Source organism: Quercus lobata, chromosome 5 (assembly GCF_001633185.2).
Source record: "Quercus lobata isolate SW786 chromosome 5, ValleyOak3.0 Primary Assembly, whole genome shotgun sequence".
Taxonomy (NCBI): domain Eukaryota; kingdom Viridiplantae; phylum Streptophyta; class Magnoliopsida; order Fagales; family Fagaceae; genus Quercus; species Quercus lobata.
In genome coordinates, this window is record NC_044908.1 from 63579300 (window position 1) to 63598492 (window position 19193).

At 34.7% G+C, this 19193-nt stretch overlaps 2 protein-coding genes across 2 annotated transcripts; one reads left to right on the top strand and one right to left on the bottom strand.

Annotated features, from left to right (window-relative positions):
- Positions 1 to 1665: 1665 nt before the first annotated feature.
- LOC115990926 lies at positions 1666 to 5172 on the bottom strand. The gene has a single exon (XM_031114692.1). It carries the CDS (start codon positions 5170 to 5172, stop codon positions 1666 to 1668), a length of 3507 nt encoding a protein of 1168 aa, XP_030970552.1.
- Positions 5173 to 15732: 10560 nt separating this feature from the next.
- LOC115993117 lies at positions 15733 to 17665 on the top strand. The gene has a single exon (XM_031117395.1). It carries the CDS (start codon positions 16109 to 16111, stop codon positions 17423 to 17425), a length of 1317 nt encoding a protein of 438 aa, XP_030973255.1. The 5' UTR covers positions 15733 to 16108; the 3' UTR covers positions 17426 to 17665.
- Positions 17666 to 19193: the final 1528 nt, after the last annotated feature.

Here is a 19193-nt window from a genome sequence, read left to right on the forward strand (position 1 = left end):
CATGTCAATGAGAGAGAAATGACGCAAGAGAATACGAGATACCTAATTACATTTATGAATATAGAGTTTTATTGTATTCTTAAACCAAACTAAACTAAATGTTGACCTAATTACATTTATGAATATTAAAATTCTCATGCATCATTTTTCTAATAATTTAGAAAATAAAACATAGATTTCTCAAATTAAACGTTACATTAAAAATTATATAATTGATACTGTCTTAATAAGATATAATTAGGAGGAAAAACTTTTTGGAGAGTGATTGAGAGGGAGAGAGGGAAAAAACATTTAGGCCCACCATAAATTTTTCTCCCCAAATTGGGGAGAAAACTAGGAGGAGGGGGGAAGTCTAATTGAGGCCAATTGATGAAAATGTCATGTGCCTTACACATAGGCTTTCATTCAGTACGTTGCCCCTTTTTTGTTTGTCTGGTTCCTTTTTTTTTTTTTTTTTTTTTTTTGCTATTTTTTTTTAAAAAAAATTTGAAGTGTTCATACACAATTTTTTTAATTAAAAAATGTGTTATTTTTTATATTATTTAATGGGGATATAATTGTAAGTTTATACTAATTTCATTTTCCATCATCTCATTTTTCTTCTAAACCAAACAAATAAGTGTTTTAATCGCTCTATTTTTCCATCCTCCTAACCAAACACAAATAAGCCAGAAGAAAATTAAATTTTTTTTATCCTCTCACTTTGTCACTCCTCCAAGCAAACAAACCCTTAAATTAGGCTTCTAGAAGTAAATTAAACATACATGTCAATGAGAGAGATCGATGATGCACAAGAATATGAAATACATTCCCTTAAGTTAGGCTTTTGGAAGTAAATTGAATATAGAGTTTTATTATATTCTTAAATCAAACAAAACTAAATGTTGACCTAATTACATTTATGAATATTAAAATTCTCATGCATTCAATTTTCTAATAATTTAGTAACTAAAACATAGATTTCTCAAGTCAAACGTTACATTAAAAATTACATAATTGATATTCTCTTGATAAGATATAATTAAAGTTTCAAAAAAAAAAAGATATAATTAAAAAAAAAAAGATAAAGGTTGTACGAGTTTTTTTTTTATATTAAAAAAAAAATTAACCGATATCTAAGAACACAAGTTACACTGTATAAGTTTATTTAAAAAAATAAATAAATAAACAAAATTCAACTGTACAGGCGTGCCTTGCTAAGATAGTCACTATTAAAAGAACAATAATTAGGTCAAAAACAGCTGTAATCAAAAGAACCCAAAAACAATCAAGCGAAAAAAGGAAAAAAACAAAAAATCAAAGAGAAACAAAGCAAAACAGGACAAAATGTCAGTCAAACGTCATCATACCACGTGTTTCTCACCATGATAATGTCTCCATCACTTGCGTTTTACACTATCAGTATTTTGTTTTTGTTTTTTCAATAAAAATTCCACAACCTTTTTGTCTCTAATTATTATTTGAAAAAAGGAAAAGCAAATTGATACCTTGTGTGTGCAAAGCGGCCGGGCCCACTCCTCTTGCCGCCTTGGCTTCACCTTCACACAGTAACATTCCACGTGCCCACTGCACCATGTTTCTTTTTTTTTTTGAAATTTAAACTGAATTTCATTCCATAATGAGAAAGGAGTACAACAAGGAGATAAAGAATACACTCAAGGAAACTTAGTACATACAGTGAGAGTAGAACAATCCAGCTAACATAGGAGGACAAACACCTAACCAAACCTGAGAAGTTTCCTGCAGCCTTGCAAATTGAGCAAGGGAGTGCGCTGCCTTGTTGTAGTCACGTCTCACATGATTCACTTTCCAGCTGCTGAATGAAGCAAGGACAGTACAAATTCCTTGATAAATATGACCAACACAGCCACCAAAATTGCCATCTAGAACACCCGAAACAGCTGCCATAGAATCAGACTCCAATATAATTTGGGTAAGCATAAGCTCTTTGGCAAGAAGGAGGCCACATTCCATTGCTAGGCCTTCAACTTCCTCCACCGAATATCTGCCTTGAAAATATTTACAGTAGGCAGCTACAAAATCACCAGCTGCATCAATAATCACAACACCCACACTAGAGTTCTTTCCACTTTCCGAAGTAGCACCATCAACTTTGATCTTGAAAAAACCAAGAGGGGCTGCGTGTCCTATGTCAACTTGCCGAGACAGATCCTGAGGGCTAGCTGACAAAGCACTCCTCGACTCCAAAATAAATTTCTTTGCAAAACTCCAAATGTAATCCGGAATTTGGCTTGAGGACTCATACAGAATTCTATTCCTATTGGACCAAATAGCCCAAGCAGCCCCAAAAAAGAACTCCAATTCGTTGGACGAACCACTCCCCAAGATCTCCAAGGCAATATCTACAATATCCATGTTGCCATTCAACACCACAAGAGGGCAATCCAGCCAACATCTCCAAACTCTCTTAGCCATTTCACATTTGACAAAAACATGAGAGATAGTTTCAGGCTCCTTCCCACAAGTTGGACAAATATCACACTTTACCACCCCTTTACTTTGCAAATTCACAAGAGTAGGAAGAGCATTCAAACATAATCTCCAAGCAAAAATACGCACCTTAGGAGGAATGCTTAAATGCCAAAGTTTTCTCCAAAGAGCCGTCCTAGAGTCGCCATTAGAGCATTCCCCTTCATCTGAGGAATTCAATACATCACAAGCAATGTAATAGGCACTTTTGACACTAAATTCCCCTATTTTATTACCCACCCAAATAATTTGATCATCCGGAAGGCTGTGGCAAAGGGGAATGTTTAGTATAGTTCTAGCTTCAAAAGGTAGGAATAGAGATCTTACTATCTCACCTTTCCACCTTTTAGTTTCTTTGTCAATAAGTGCCGAGACTCTAGGATAATCATCAAAAGACTTCGGGGGTGAGACCACTTTGAATGTGGTAGGAGTCGGAAGCCATTTGTCCTCCCATATAAGAATCCTTTCACCATTACCTACGCGCCAACGGGTGCCTCTTTTGACAACTTCCAACCCATTATAAATGCTCCTCCATGTGAAGGAAGGGCTGGAACCAAGCTTGGAGTGGAAAACATCCCCGTGTGGATAGTATCTTGCTCTATAGATTTTTGCTACCAGAGAGTTTGGATTTGAGATTAGCCTCCAACCTTGCTTTGCAAGCATAGCAAGGTTAAAAGCTTGAAGATTCCTGAACCCCATTCCTCCAACCAATTTAGACTTGCACATTCTCCTCCAACTAACCCAAGCTATTCTAGATTCTTGACCCCTTTGGCCCCACCAAAACTTTCTCATCATTGCTTCCATTTCAACACAAAGACTCTTCGGAATTTGGAAGCAGCTCATCGCATATGTCGGAATAGCTTGGGCAACAGCTTTAATAAGAATCTCCCGGCCACCTATAGATAACATTTTCTCTTTCCACCCCGACAATTTCTTCTCCACCCTCTCCTTAATTTCAGCAAAAATTTCCACTTTAGACTTCCCAATAATAGAGGGTAATCCCAGATATTTCTTATGGTGGGTATCTTGCATCGGCCCCAATAAATTCAGCACTTCCCTTCTTCTTTCATCAGAGGTATTGCTGCTGAAAAATATGGATGATTTGTCTGCATTAATCTTTTGGCCAGAAGCATCTTCGTACAGTTGGAGAATATTAACAAGGCTCTGACATTCTTGACTATTTGCTTTGCAAAATAGGAGGCTGTCGTCCGCAAAAAACAAATGGGTGATCTTGGGGCAGCCTTTGCAAATGGATATTCCACTAATCTTATAATTCCTGGCAGCATCATGGATAAGAGAGGAAAAGCCATCGTCCGGTCCCGGAGCTTTTGTTGGGTGCATTTGATTAAGGGCCACCTCAATCTCCTCTCTAGTAAATTCTTTAATGAGTGCTTGATTCATGTCCTCGCTGACTTTTGTTGGAATAGAATCAAGAACTTCCGGTATGCGAGTCGGGTAGGCGGTGGAGTATAAATTTTTGAAATAGGAAACAGCCACCTCCGCAATGCTGTCAGGAGAATCATGCCAAACCCCTCCATCATCCATAATACAGTTGATGGTATTTTTCCTTCTCCTATCTGAGGCCTTAGAGTGGAAATATTTAGTATTCCTATCCCCAAGTCCTAACCATTGAACCTTAGATCTCTGCTGCCATTTAATTTCTTCACTATCTAGTAGCTCATTAATTTCTTTTCGTAATTTATTAATGTCACCCCCCAGGCTGCCATCTTTGTCTCTGCTGACCAGATAATTAAGAGTTTCCCTCTTCTCCTTGATTTTCTTTGGGATTTGCCCAAACACCGTTTTGTTCCATTTGGAAAGATTTTTTGCACAATTCCTTAGTCTAGCAGCTATTCCAGAGGGGGAATGTAAGTCCTGGCTGTCAACCCAAGCTCCCTGTATGATATCTTTGCATTCCGCCCTTTTAGTCCACATAGCTTCAAAATGGAATCTACGCTTAAAGGATAACTCCTGAGTAACAGCAGTATCAGTTAAAAGAAGAGCACAGTGGTCCGAAGTGGATTCCACCAAATGGTGCACTTTAACATTCTTATAGTGATCAATCCACTCGGGGGTAGCTAATGCTCGATCTAATCTTAATAATACCCTGCTATCACCCTCTTGCATATTACACCAAGTGAACTCGGGACCCTCAAAACCAAGATCCTTGAATCCGCATTGATGAATAACTTCTCTAAAATCATCCATTTGTTTCTGCGATCTTGGAGCTCCTCCCAACTTTTCTTCCACTGAAACTACTTCATTAAAATCACCAAAACACAGCCAGGGCAAATGGTACATTCGGTTAAGGCTTCTCAAAAAATCCCAGGATTCCTTTCTACGCCAAGTTTCAGGGTTACCGTAAAAACCGGTAATACGCCATTTAAAACCCGACTCAACTTCAGTCACCACAGCATCAATAAAATATCTGGAGTAACTTTGGACTTCTAAATGTATATCTCTATTCCAAAGCATAGCTAAACCCCCACTCCTACCCGTACTAGGAACAATCAATCCATTCAGCAAACCAATTTTGAATTTTACTTTATTCATTTGGTAATTTTTCATCTTTGTTTCCGACAGGAAAACAATACCGGGCTTCCAACGTTGCACAAGCTCGCGCAACACTCGAACTGACCGGGGGTTCCCAAGCCCCCGACAGTTCCACCCTAAAGCAATCATTTATCTAGGCGGTGCTGCTCAGCAGTCACCGCCGTTTCAAAATTTTCATAAACATTCCCCCCCTTCTCACCGAAGCATAAACGCTTCTGTGCAGTTTCCTCAGAAGCAAATAAAACATCAGTTAAGGCTTTTCTTTTATTACTCACCTCTTGGGCTTTTTCAGCATTCACAGACTCTTGGGCTTTCCCTTTATCCCTTGCCATTCTCTTGAACTTCCTTCTAATTGTTTGAGCTAGCCCACGTTCCTGACAAAGAGGAACAGCCTCTTCCCCGTGACAATTAAGTTCTCCATTTCCTCCAGGCCTCATATCTTGAGCTGCATCATTAACTTTCAGGTCCGGCCCAAAGTTCTTTTCCCCACCCAAGCTTATAATTTTTTCTTTTAAAACAGGCCTTATCTTATGAGTAGCATTAAGAGCTTCCATAACCGGCCCACAATCCTTCTCCCCATTAAAGCTATCTGCCCCTTTTATTCTTTGTGGGCTTAAATGAACATCCACACTAATATCCGGGCCAGCCCAAACATCAACCATCTGCTGACTTACCAAGCAAGTTGGATTTGCGCTGGGCACTTCACGTGACTTCTGCACTTCTCCACTTCTCAAGGCATCAGCAACATCATCCTCTGTTCTGACCTTCTCTCCGTGTTCCCTGGGATTTGACTTCACACACTCCATCCGGTCAGTATCCATCAAGCTCACCGTCCCCTTCCTCCCTTCAGTTCCTCCGCCCACTGCCAGAGCTGGACAGCTATGACCGCTACCTCCGCCCACTGCCAGAGCTGGACAGCTATGACCGCTACCTCCATTTCTTTCTTTGATATTGCTATTCAGTCCCACAGAGTCAGCGCCCCTCATCTCTGCGTTGGCCTGCTGCTTCAGTTTAAAATTTCCACCTCCATCCTTTAATGCTCCACCCGCTTTCAGCCACTCACCATACTGGTTTCCTGCTGGATTCTCCATGGGATTAACTAGGCAATGTTTATCATCATGCCCAAGGATTCCACATTTGTAGCAGAAAATGGGTAATCTTTCATATCTAAAATCAACCCAAATCCTATCATTTTCATCGTTTTTAACAAACCCACCCCTCCGGAGAGGTTTATCCAGCTGCACTTCAACTCTTACTCTAAGGAACTTAGCTTGATCAGCTTGTAAAGCTATTTTGTCGACCTCCAATACCTTTCCGATTTTGCTGCCAATCTCTCTTCCAAAGTCTTCAACCATGTTCTCAAAAGGCAAACCCCAAATCTGAACCCAAAAAGGAGAGTGGGAAAAACAAATATTCTTTGAAGTCAGCCCCTTCCTCCATCGGCATAGAAGGAGAAGGTTATTTTCAAAGTTCCAAGGACCACTCTTTTCAACCCACTCCAACTGACATTTAGACCCAAACTTAAATTGCAAAATGCTATTCCCAACTTCCACAATTCTTAAGTCAGAACCCATCTTCCATGCTGCCCTAAGGGTATTCTTTAAAGCTCTAAGATTTTGATGACGATCTGACAGTAAACGACCAAACAGACTTAAAGAGCATTCTTCTAAATTTCCAGAACTACTACTATTTGCAACAACAATATCTTCCTCTTCTTCTCTAGTGAGTTTCAAGTTTCCTAGGCTATTGACAACTTCTTGATCCATAGAACAACAACCAAAAGAAGAAGAATAATAGACCAAGAGAGAACCCTCAGAAATCAGAGTTTATTGAGGAGGAAAGGCTCTTACCTAGGAGAGAGGAAAAAGGCTCTTACTGACAGAGAGAAAAGGAGACTCCTACGAGGGAGAGAGTCACAAACTCCACTGCACCATGTTTCTGCACTTTAGATTTATTTGCCCCCAAAACTGAATTTTTGAATATATAAGTTTACTTATAGACACAATTTTTTCAAATTTTTTATTACAATTATGAATTATCAGTCAATTGATAAGGTTTTTTTTTTTTTTTTTAAATTCCATAATTTCAATGGTGGGAGGAAGAATTTTAATTCTAAATGTTTCCGTTGAAGATACTAAAAAAGTCAATTAAGCAAGTTACAAAAATTTTAGCATTAAATTGACAAGTTTTTTTATTATAATATCAAATTTCATATTAATTTTTACTATGGTTCCAATAAAAATAATGCTACTAATGATTTCATGTAAAAATAATATTGCATTAATTATAATCAACCATCTTAAGAAATTATGAAATTTGCTGCAGTTGTAATCTTGAATAAATAATAAAATAGTAATAATAGTAGATTCATGTAAAAATTAATAACATCTAATCACTTTTGTGTGGGGCAAGATTCAAATATAGCGTGGCAACTGTCTCTACCGTAACAAAAAGGAGAAATAAGAGAAATAAGTGGTACCACTATTATCGTACCACTATTATTATTCATCCAGGACTTATGTAAGAAAAATAAAAAGTCCTGGATGAATAATAATAGTGGTACTTTCATCAAAAAAAAAAAAAAAAAAAAATAGTGGTACTTAATGAGAAATAAGAGAAACTCTTTTCTAATATTATTTAGAAGGCATCCTCGAAAAGACTAAAGAAGGATTATGGTGGATTAAGATCACACTTGAAGTTTCTTTACCATATTCTACACTTGTTCTGACCTCTTTTATAAGATAAAAAATTTCTGGATCCCTTGTGCATAGGGGATCTATTCCTATTTATACCCTTGGAGACACTCTCCCTGCCGTCCACCTGTAGGACCAATATAAAGTGGAGAAGATACTTGAGCATTATTTTGATATGTCATTCAACCATTAATTTGGCTTTATTGGTAGGTGAGGTGCATTTAATATGGAGGGATGGTTGCTTCCTCTAGAAACTTCCCTTTTCAGACTGAATAAGTCTATTGCCACAACTTGTATCATAACTTGTGTCACAACTCACTCATGTGGCGAGTTATGGTTGGTGGAGGGTCGTCTCCACATGGACCCACCATCACCCCTTCACAAACCACAACTTGCCACATGGGCGAGTTATGACACAAATTGTGTCACAAATTGTGACACTAGACTTATTCCTTTAGACTTCTTAGATTGCTTATTGTTTGGAACTTACAAACCCTTGCTTATATCTAGAAGCTGAGCGAGCTTCAACATGTCATCGAGGAGGGAACGCTCCTTGAATAGATTCCAAGGGATGGATCCTCGACCAGTGCTCCTTCTCGAGACTTGTAATGGTTGTCTCCTCCCTCCTTTTAAGTTGGTCTTTATGGAGGGGCCATTGGGGGCCATTTTGATTAGGCCTGTCCTCATTGGTCTAAGACTTCTCTCTTATTCCGGTCTTTTAGGCCTCGTAACCTAGACTCATTTGCCAAAACTAGGTTCTCTTCCCACAACTTTTACAAGTTGTAATATAGCCCCAAAGAGTTTGCTTAGTGGTTCCTAAGGCATCATGATATTTATGAGATTTTAGGTTTGAAACCTCCTACTAGCATCTTGAGACCTCTCCCATAGGATTCCTCCCTGTAATAACCCGATGTTAGGGATGACAATTTTGCCCTGTCTTGCTTGACCCGTCTTTCCCCACTTCGTCCCACGCAAATTTTCCCCTCCTCATAAAAGTGTTAGGGCGAGATTTTAGCCCCGCACCACGGGGCAAGGCGAGGCGAGGCGAGGCGAGGAAGGGTTTAGAACTTTTAGACCTAACCCGCCCCGCCTCACATTGATAAAAGTTAAACTGTAAATTTTTCATACTCTAAAATCCTATTATTTAAACAAACATATCATCAGCTTATTTTATTCTACCCAATAAGGATTTCTGCCCTTTTTTTTCTCTAGCAAGGTTGGAAATAAAGTACCAATTTTAACATTTACTTTTGTCTTTATTATACACAAATTTATATACTATTGAATCATTGATTTTGTATTATGAGATTTTTGTTTTTGTTGTGATATTATCTTATTAAACACTTTAATAAATTATTCAATTTTTTCTAAAATTAATTTGATTTGATGGGATAAATTTATTTGTAATTTCAAGTATATTTTTATTAACAAAACAAGTTTTATTAAAAATAATTGTAATAGTTGTGGATAAATTTCCTCGACATGCTGGGATGCTAAGCGAGGTGGGAATGAGGTAAGACAAAACCATGTGCCCGGGGAGAGGGGGGGTGAAGACCTCATCCTTCAACCCGCCCCACCCCATTACCATCCCTACTCGGTGTGTGTGGGACCAAGGGGCAGTTGCGCATGCCCAAGGAAATAGTCAAATACTAAAAGAAGTTTGAATACCGTGTTTATCAAAAATAAATAAGTTGTAATGTTTTGTAATAAAAGAATCCCCTATGTCATTCTAATAAACTATTTGTCATAATTGGGTTCTCCCCCCCCCCCCCCCAAAATTAAACTTTAATAGGTTGTAAAAGCATCCTTTATGTCATTCTAATCAAAAGGGTGATGTCTATTACTCTATGGCGCCCTATTGCCATCCCTACTTGGTGTGTGTGAGACAGAGGGGGCAGTGGCGGCTCTAAGAATTTTGTTTAGAGTGTTCCTTAGAAAGCATAAATTACACAATCTTATTTCTTTTTAGCATTTAGGTAATTAGGTTTGATTCAATGTTTTTAATTCCTTTCCGTTCCGGCCATAACGGCTAGAAAATACTGTGCTGGTAAACAAACCGAAACAATAACCCACCCTATTCCATTTCGGAAAAAATTCGGATCATTCCGGTCTATTTTAGGTGTTTCAGTAAATATTGGCCGAAATTCAAGATTCGGCCGGCATGAAGTTTGTGCTTAAAAAAAAAAAAAAAAAAAAAAAAAAAAAAAAAAAAATTGTTCTTAAAACCAAAACAAATTTGCATTATGTAAACCAAAAAAACCTCAAAAGGAAAAAAATGAAAAGAAAAGAAATGAACAAAAGTACCTGTATAGCTAAAAAAAAATCGTATTGAGAAATTTGAGACTCAAAACTTGAGAAGAGCCACTGCCGCACTGGTACTGGTAGAAGACACAGAAGTTACGAACAAGGAGGAAGACAAAATGTGGATGTAAAAGTGTAGACAAAGATGTGATAAAATTTAAAAGTATTAAGTGTAAAAATCGAGGAGACAAAAGATATGTGTGGTTAAGAATAAACAAGAAAAAATAATTAAAAATGAGAAGTAAGTAATATATGTCTAGTGAAGAAAAATAATATTGCAATAAAAAATAATAAAATGTTGAAAATTGTGTTGTATTGGGCATTGTGCTTAGTCGAAGAAATCAAGCCACTGCCCAGTCTGTAGTAGTTTTATTATAATTTTTTTTTTTTAGATTTTAGTTCAATTTTTTTTTTTTTTGAGTTTTTCTTTTTTGCTTGAAAGACTCCAATATATTGTTAAATTACTCAAATTATGGACCAAAATTTAATTTTATTGGCATGAAAAAAATTCAAGATGGTCCCAAAATTTTTTTTAGAGAAATATATATATATATATATATATATATTTTTTTTTTTTTTTCAAGTCAGGGTGGTCCTGGGACCACCCTGACCATAAGGTGGTGCCACTGTGAGGGGGGCTTGTGCATACCCAAAGAAATAGTCAAATATTGAAAGAAGTTTTTTTTTTTTTTTTTGAGAAACTATTAAGTGCCTTGTTTATCAAAAACAAATAAATAAATAAGTTGTAATGTTTTGTAATAAAAACATCCCCTATGTCATTCTAATAAACTATTTGCCATAACTGGGTTCTCCTCCCACAACTTTAATAAGTTGCAAAATTTTGTAATAAAAGCATACTTTACGTCATTCTAATCAAAAGGATGATGTCTATCACTCTATGGAAATATCTTTTAATTATTGGATTAAACAATGGTAACAAGTTGTGGAAGCGGCCAAAAGTTTTTCACTTTGAATTTTGTAAAGAGCCTTTGGTGGTAGTTTGCTATGCAGCGTGTTTTTAAGCTAATTATCAAATTCAAATTCCTAATCACTTTCTAAAGGTAACCAATTAAAGGATGGTTCCTATTATTGCTTTGTTGGGTTGAAAGATTTGTTAAATTAAATTATAATGTGAGTGCACCATTCTTTTTATTGCTTCTCTACATTTTCTATCCATTTTTTTGTCCACAAATGCCTTGTCCCCACTAAGGTTCCTTACTTCTTATGTAAAGATACATGTTGTTTGGATGTGTTTATTTTTATTGTTATATATTTATTAAAATAAAATTTTTGTAAAAATACACTTATAATGGAAAAAAAAATTAAAACTTTAAGTATAATATCTTAGATACAGTATATTAAAATTTTCAATCGAACTCAAACAATTAATTACATTAAATAACATTATTTATATCTTATTGGTCAATACAATCAGGTGTTTAAATCTATTTGAAGAATCTTTTGTTTTTTTGCTGAAATTTAATTGAATAATCTAATGTGTTATAATTTATAACCAAGGTATTGTATCTGATTTTTTCTCTTGTAAAAAGCATAGTTAACCACAATAAATAATACTAATAATAATCTAATATAAAGAACAAGAAAAAGAAAGTGACATGAAAGCTTTAAATAATACCTAAATTACTCTTTACCCTCCTAACCTTTCGAATTAACTTTTCTTAAAAAGTCATCCGACGTTTGCCAACTCTTTCAGATTAATCATATTTCCCATGTGCAACAATATGTATTGAAGAGCCGAATATTAATGCTCATTAGAGGGTTCTAAAGTTGAAGCCAGCGTTTTTGAGTGAAAAAAAAAAGGTTATTCAGAGAATCTGAGATGTTTGGTGGATTGCAACATTGTAATATTTCTTTCAACCTTTCAGGGATTTAAAAAGTATAAAATTACAGAAGGAAAACATAAAGAAAGAAAAGTCGACAGGAACTTATGAGTTATGACCTCATGCATAGCATGAGTAAGCTAATCTCTATTGATTCAACTAAAATTGAGCGAGAAATATTACAATTTTTACCATATAACCTTAGAAATTATTGATATATCACTAATTACAAAATGGTAAATCAAATATTCGTTTATTTTGTTGTTGAAGTCCACCAGACATACTTATTGTCATAAACATAAGTATGTCTACAATAAACTCTCCATTAAAATTATGTCTTTAAGTCATAAGATTATGATCATATAGAGTTCTTAAATTAATTCCATCATAGAATTTCTAAAATCAACCATTTTGAAAGTGTATTAGATTTTATGATGTTATCACTATTTAAACAAATTTGACTATTTTTATTATGATTTCTATATAAATTATTGATGATGTGATAAAATTTAATTAGCTCATTTTAAAATGGATAGATATAATTTTAGCTCGTAACTCTATAGCTACTGTGAAGCTATCCTATCCTAAAACCTCTAACTGTGATTTATCCGTGAATATAAAAAAATTACTGTGTGTCCTTTTCTTTTTTTTGTTTGAGATAGAATTACTGTGTGACCTTGATATTGTCTAATCAATGTAACAAATAATAAAGTTAATAAATTATTAAAAGGGTTATGATGTGACATGGTGGAACCCCCCTCATATTTGACATAGACATTATTTAGTTTGATCCATAGTCTAAGATGAAAAATACAATTAAAATGGAAAACCACTAGACGGTAGTGAAACCCAAGATAAAAATATAGCCAAAATTAGTGCTATATAACCCTCTTTACATTACTTCTTGAGCTAGATATACTCCACCACAAATCGAGAAACAATTTTTTTTTTCCCTAAATCCATTTATTAGTAAACAAAAACTCTACTAAAACCCAGTTATTGAAGTCCATTTTCCCTCTCTCCCTCCAAAAGAACTTACTATTTAGTAAACATCAAAACATTAAATAAATAAAATAAAAATAAAAATAAAAAATTATAACTTATCCATATGTGATTTGACTGAAATTTAAGTTGTCTATTTTTGGTTTAAAATTTGATACTTTACCACTTGAGGTTTGACCAAAATTTAAATTTTCTACTTATGATTTAAAATCTCGTGATACAAGTGTTCTGTTAAATTCTTTTTGATCTTGTATTTTTATATTTTTTGTATTTTTGGAGGAGAAAGTGGAGCAAAATTACATATTTAGCCATTTTTTTGACAGAGGTGAGTTACTAAACTCTAATTGAGCTAACCTCAAGTAGATAAAGTGTCAAATTTTAAATTATAATTAGGCAACTTAAATTTCAGCCAAACTATAGGTGGATAAGTTGTAATTTTTCTCCAAAAAAAAAAAATAATTAAACAATTAAAAAGAAAAAGAAAAAGACGTGAAAGAAAAGAAGGGGGAAGCTACCTACCAGAGGCTTTAGAGTTGAAACCAGCATTTTTGGTAAGGAAAAAAAAAAGTTATTGAGTTATGCTTGGTTGGTGGCAACATATTAATATTTGTTACAAGAATTTAAAGAAAGTTAAAAATGAGAAATTTCAAGGGAAGAAGCATCCTAAGAAATTTGGATAAAATTTAGTTACAAATTTGGTTGTAGATATTGGGTAAGGATTTGCTGCAAACTAAATTGCAGCAATTCCTACAAAATGCACACATGTCAAGTGGCTATTTGGTGGAAAATTCAATTTTGACATGGAAGTTTTTATTTAAATAGGTGTTTATCTAAAGTATTGATATACGTGCATTTTTGTAGGAGTTATTGCAACTTAGTTTGTGGCAAATCCACATCCATATCCATATCCATATCCGTATCTTAATTATGAAATGATTTTTGTCTATTTGAAATTAAATATAGAAAGCATAATAATTTTTAAGTCCTAGCATATTAACACAAGCTACGTCTTAATTATAAAATGATATTTGTCTATTCGAAAGCAAATATAAAAAGGAGAGTAATTTTTAAGTACTAACATCTTCACACATGCTATTTGAATGTTTAGACTTTTTTCCCCAATAAAAAATATAAAATTTTCAAATCCTAAAGTTTAAAACATGTTTGAATCCTCTTTCTCCGCTTACTGTAATAATGGAATTATCAAAAAGATAAAACCCTTAGCAAACACATTTATTTGTCAACAATATTATGAATTGTAAACAACTTCTTTTTATTCAATTTTAAAAAAAAAAAAAAAAAAAAAATCTTTGAAGAAATACACTTAAAAATATATAAGATTTCTTCATACCCATAACATCAAAATTAAAAATAAATTGTCCAACAGTGCTAGGGGATTCTTTAATATCAATACATATTAGTGGAGAATTTTTTTTTTTAGAATTTAGTATATTCATAGAACAAACAAGACACAAAGCCTACAGACTCTACAAAAAACAAAACTAACACCCTCTTGCGGACTTTACAACATGCAGATACCAAAAAACAAACAAAAATTTCAATTAGCACTCCTGTTAAAAATTGATACTAAAACATCTGCTTAAAGTTTAAACTATAGAATAGCACTAGTAAACACAGTTGGCAACAAGAGCCATTAGGAAATCAAAGGAATATACTCAGGTAACAAGGTGCACGCAATCCCATCTAGAACTTAGAACTTTGTTTAATGGAGATAAGTAAAAGGCTAGAATTAACAACAAAAGGAAAACATGTGCATAATAATAATTATTATATTTTTATTATATGATAATTCGATAATTTGGGAAGAAGAAATTTGAATATTGAATGTCTCCATAAATTATGCAAAGTTATGTCAATTGAGGTATAAAACTTTTGGCATACAATTTCGTTCTTCCATCTCACAATAATTTATTATTTGATAATTCAATTATTTGAGAAGAGGAAGTTCGAATATTGAATGTCTCCACAAATTACGCAAAGTTATGTCAATTGAGTTATAAAACTTTTGGCATACAATTTCGTTCTTCCATCTCACAATTATTTATTATTTGATAATTCAATTATTTGAGAAGAGGAAGTTTGAATATTGAATGTCTCCACAAATTACGCAAACTTATGTTAATTGAGTTATAAAATTTGTGACAGACAAATCCGTTCTTGCATCTTACAATTTTTATTCCCAACCACTTTAAGATTATTATTAGTTACAAGAATACTCTAAAAATTCCTTCTTATCTTAAGATTTGTAACCTTTGTTATATTCCCTCTTCTTTATATTTAACATTTACTAGTTTTAGTATAAATAAAAAATAAAAAAACATTTAAGATTAGTTAATCAATAATATCTTCTTTATATTTTAAATAAATACATATTTAATTATTGTTTGAGTAAAAAGGAAAATTAATAATAAAAAAAGTTCTAAAAAAAATTCACCTCCCCATAACTCAATCCACAAATCCGGGATAAAATATACGCAATAAATAATAATATAAATAAGCATTATTTAGCTTACTTCCCCAGCTAGATTTTCTCCTCCAAAAATTAGGAGACAAAAATTTGCTTTCCAGATCCAGTTAATTAAAAAAAAAAAAAATCTTATTTTAAATTCCTCCAATAGAATTTTATTAACAACATTCAAGGAACCGACCAGAAAAACAAAAAACCAAAAAACAAAAAAACAAAAACAAGAACAAGTATTAGTTTTTGTCTTCTGGTAAACGTTGAAGTTTCAAAGCTTTTGTAAAATTCAAAGCCAACTGCTAACACGCGGTTCTCATAAAAAAAAAAACTGCTAACACACGCGGCTATAGACTGTCTGACTCTCAATTTCCTATTTGACATTTTCCCACAACACTGTCTCAGTAACTTCCTATACTCGCTTTTCTTTGCTTTTGCTTTTGCCAAACTTCTTTGCCTTGGCCTTGGGTTCGATTACCAAACTTCTTTTCTTCGTTAAAATAATACTACTAAACACAACAACACACAATGTATAAGATCATCAAAAATCCACTCCATTTTTCTCACCACCAACAACACCAAGTCTCTTAGTACTAATAAGTATCATTGGATATACTATTCCTTTTATAAAACAAAACAAAAAACAACATCATAGGATTCCACAACTCACTTCCCAACCAAAAACCCAGAAAAGAACTACTCTCAAATCATCGTCAACATCAACTTCAACATCGAGATCAAAGAAAACGATGCCTCTTCCATGGAAGAAGCAGAAGGTGAGTCGTATATCAAGAATAGTGGCGGATCTTCAGTCCTCACCGAAGCGAGGTGGGTCTCTTGTTGTTCAGACTGGCTTTCCCACTTCTCTCATCGACCTCTTCGTCCAGAACCGTGACCGACTCAACAAAAACAAGAACAAGAAGAAGAAGAAAGAGAAATCTCCCTCCTACGAAGACGACATACCCACTAGTCCTGTTGAGATCCAACAAGAAATTCAAGCCGATCCGGCACTTTCAATTTCACCGACTCCATCTGGGTCGGTGAGTTTTGGCGTTGACGAGGATCTGACGCCATTGAAGTTGAAGGAAGCAGAGGTTAGCGAGGTTTGTAGCAAAGAAGATCAGGTTTTTAAGAATTTCGGTGTGGTCTTGAAATTTATGTTTGTGGGGGTGGTTGTGGTATTGGGTTTCATGAGTACTAAACGACTTGCCGTTTGTATTACCTTCTCCGCGTTTCTGCTTATTATCGCTGACTATCTTTGTAAGCGGTCCTGTTTCTTCTCGGCTAGACCTGCTTTGGAGTCTTTGGTTCAAAGGGTGCAGAAGGGTTTGTTGGTAATCAAGAATATCAAAACTTGTGAGGCTGTGAATGGTGTTGTGGAGGAAGTGATTGGTGGTGGGGCTGAATCGAAATCTGTGATCGACGAAATCCAAATTGTAGAGACTAGTTTTGTTGTTGATGATTCCAATGAGATTGTTAGTGTTGGACCTGAGATTGATTGCTTTGAAGATGAGACAAAAAAGGCGGCGAAGGAGGTGGTGGTGGATGGATCACAAGTGTTGGTTTGTACAGATGAGAGTTCCAAAGGTTGTAGTAGGAGAGGAAAAGCAAAGAAGATCTTCAAGAAATTGGTGCCGAAGAGGTTGCGAAATTTGAAGAAGGAAAAGAAGGGGAAGAGGATGATGGAGGAGGAGTCTATCAGTGAGGCATCGAGCAATTTGGGGGATGAATATGATACATTGGGGAGCGGAGTTGATGAGGAGAAAGAGGATGGTATTGGTATAGACCAAAATCAAAGCGTACGTAAATTAAATTCATTAGAAGAAGAAGAATTAGGTGGTGATGGAAATTCTAGTATTGATCAAGTATCACGGGCTGGCAATGAGTCGGCAGTGATTGGTGAAAGGAAGGAGGGGAGTTTGGGTTATATAACTCTCCTTGTGATTGTTCTTTCTGGACTTGCAGGAGGTAAAGTTGTGGCTTTGACAATCACAATTTCATGGTGTTTCATCTTGAAGTTTTTGAAGTTTATTGGAAATAGAAGAAGATCTGTAAATGTGTCTTAAGGCCAGGTGCTATGTCCCTATCTCAAGTTAGAGTTTTTGGGTAAAAAAATTTTCCACTTTATAGTGATAGTGTTGTTTCCATTTTGTTAAAGTGTTAATTGAATCCTCAAAAGTGTATTCCGAAAGCTCTGTATGATAGAAATGCCAACCATTTTGTTGGCAGTGTAGCCAGAGCTTTTGTACTTTGAAATGTAAATTCACAGATACGAAGTATAGTGCACAATTTTAACTCTTTCTTTGTATGTTTGTAGTGCTTGGTTGGCAGCTTTGGCCATCGGTTTCCTTTTATTTCAGTTTTTTAAGTTTATCTATGTTTGTCACTCAAACTCATGTGCCTCGATGTTCGGTATTGCCCTGTAAATTGCATAAACTACATGTATTTCAATGGTCCTTTCTCCTTGCCCCTTTGCTCATAATTTATTAGAGAATAAACAAAACTTAAAATACTATAAACTAGTTTAGGTTTCAGAATTTCTCAGGTGAAACAGATAATTGTATGCGAGTGATTCTGTGATTATGTTGAAAACTGTGGAATGAACCCTCGTGTAAAACTCTACTTAAACAACAACAACAGGGCCCAAACTCCAAAGTTGTGGCAGAGTCCTGTGTGTTTCATTTGGAAATGTAGAATGCACAAAATCTCACCCATTGCTCATCACAGTTCTTATATTACAAATATGTGTGAATGGGATTTAGATTTCTTCTTCATGTATCATTATCTTAGCCTTGTACATCTTCTTAAAAGAGAATTAATTGCTTAGAAATTTGGTATCCACCTTTCCATTCTAGTTTCTGTATTGGCAGATTGAAAATTCAGTTCTACATCCTGCCTACATATGAACTTGTCATCTGATGGCTTTGTAACATAAATTGGGGAAGGAATGGCATCCTTTAGATTTTTAATTTTTCCATTTTGGTTCTGCTTCCCTTTTTTCTCCTTCCATTCCATTCCATTACTTAGATTTCGACCACTTGTTATTCAGATTCTCTTCACTTTTATGTCTCCAATTCATAGAACTGATGCCTGCCTACTTTTTCCTACAAAGTTTTAGACAATTCTTGTCTCTGCAAGTCCATCCATTGACTAGCAATCTACCACTAATTTGAAGGGGCAAGATTTAACAACAGTCCATGAAGTTTCCCTACCAATATCCCCTTTGCCATGGAATCAATAAAGTTTGTTTTTTCCTTTTTATGAAGAAAGTCCTAAGATACTCCTTTGCAATTTACGCCTCGTGCAACGCTAAGTTATTCACTTATTTGAATAACCAATCAATAACTCAATTAAAATCCCAGCATAACAGAAAATTTGATTCCCATATAACCTCAAAAAACATATCAATAATAGTATTCTTTTTTTTTTTCTTAAAATTTGCTTCTGAAAGGACTATAGCCGACTTAAAACTTTTCATTTTTTAAAACTCGGATTGATATCATTGGATGCCTATCATAGAAAGTCATTCTATTTTTTCAGTCTATGTATTTGATTGTTTTGGTCCCCTGCTGTATACTTCCTGACCTGATATTTGGGTGACTCCTGTTTATGACTTTGAATTCAATTTTCTTTACTTATCAGAAAAAAGTAATAGTTATTATTCTTGGCAAAGACATTTCAACATCTGTGGAACTGCATTAGAGTGGTTCCCCAGTTGGTCTCTCCAAGTGCCATACAAGTCTAAAATTGTTATTTTGAGAGCAAAATCATTAGTATCTGGTAGGCTTAAAACTACTAATAATAAAAATAAAAATCTCCCAATTTGCCTTTATC

Coding starts and splice junctions, on each gene's coding strand:
- LOC115990926 (XM_031114692.1), bottom strand. CDS start 5,172: ATGATTGCTTTAGGGTGGAACTGTCGGGGGCTTGGGAACCCCCGGTCA.
- LOC115993117 (XM_031117395.1), top strand. CDS start 16,109: ATGCCTCTTCCATGGAAGAAGCAGAAGGTGAGTCGTATATCAAGAATA.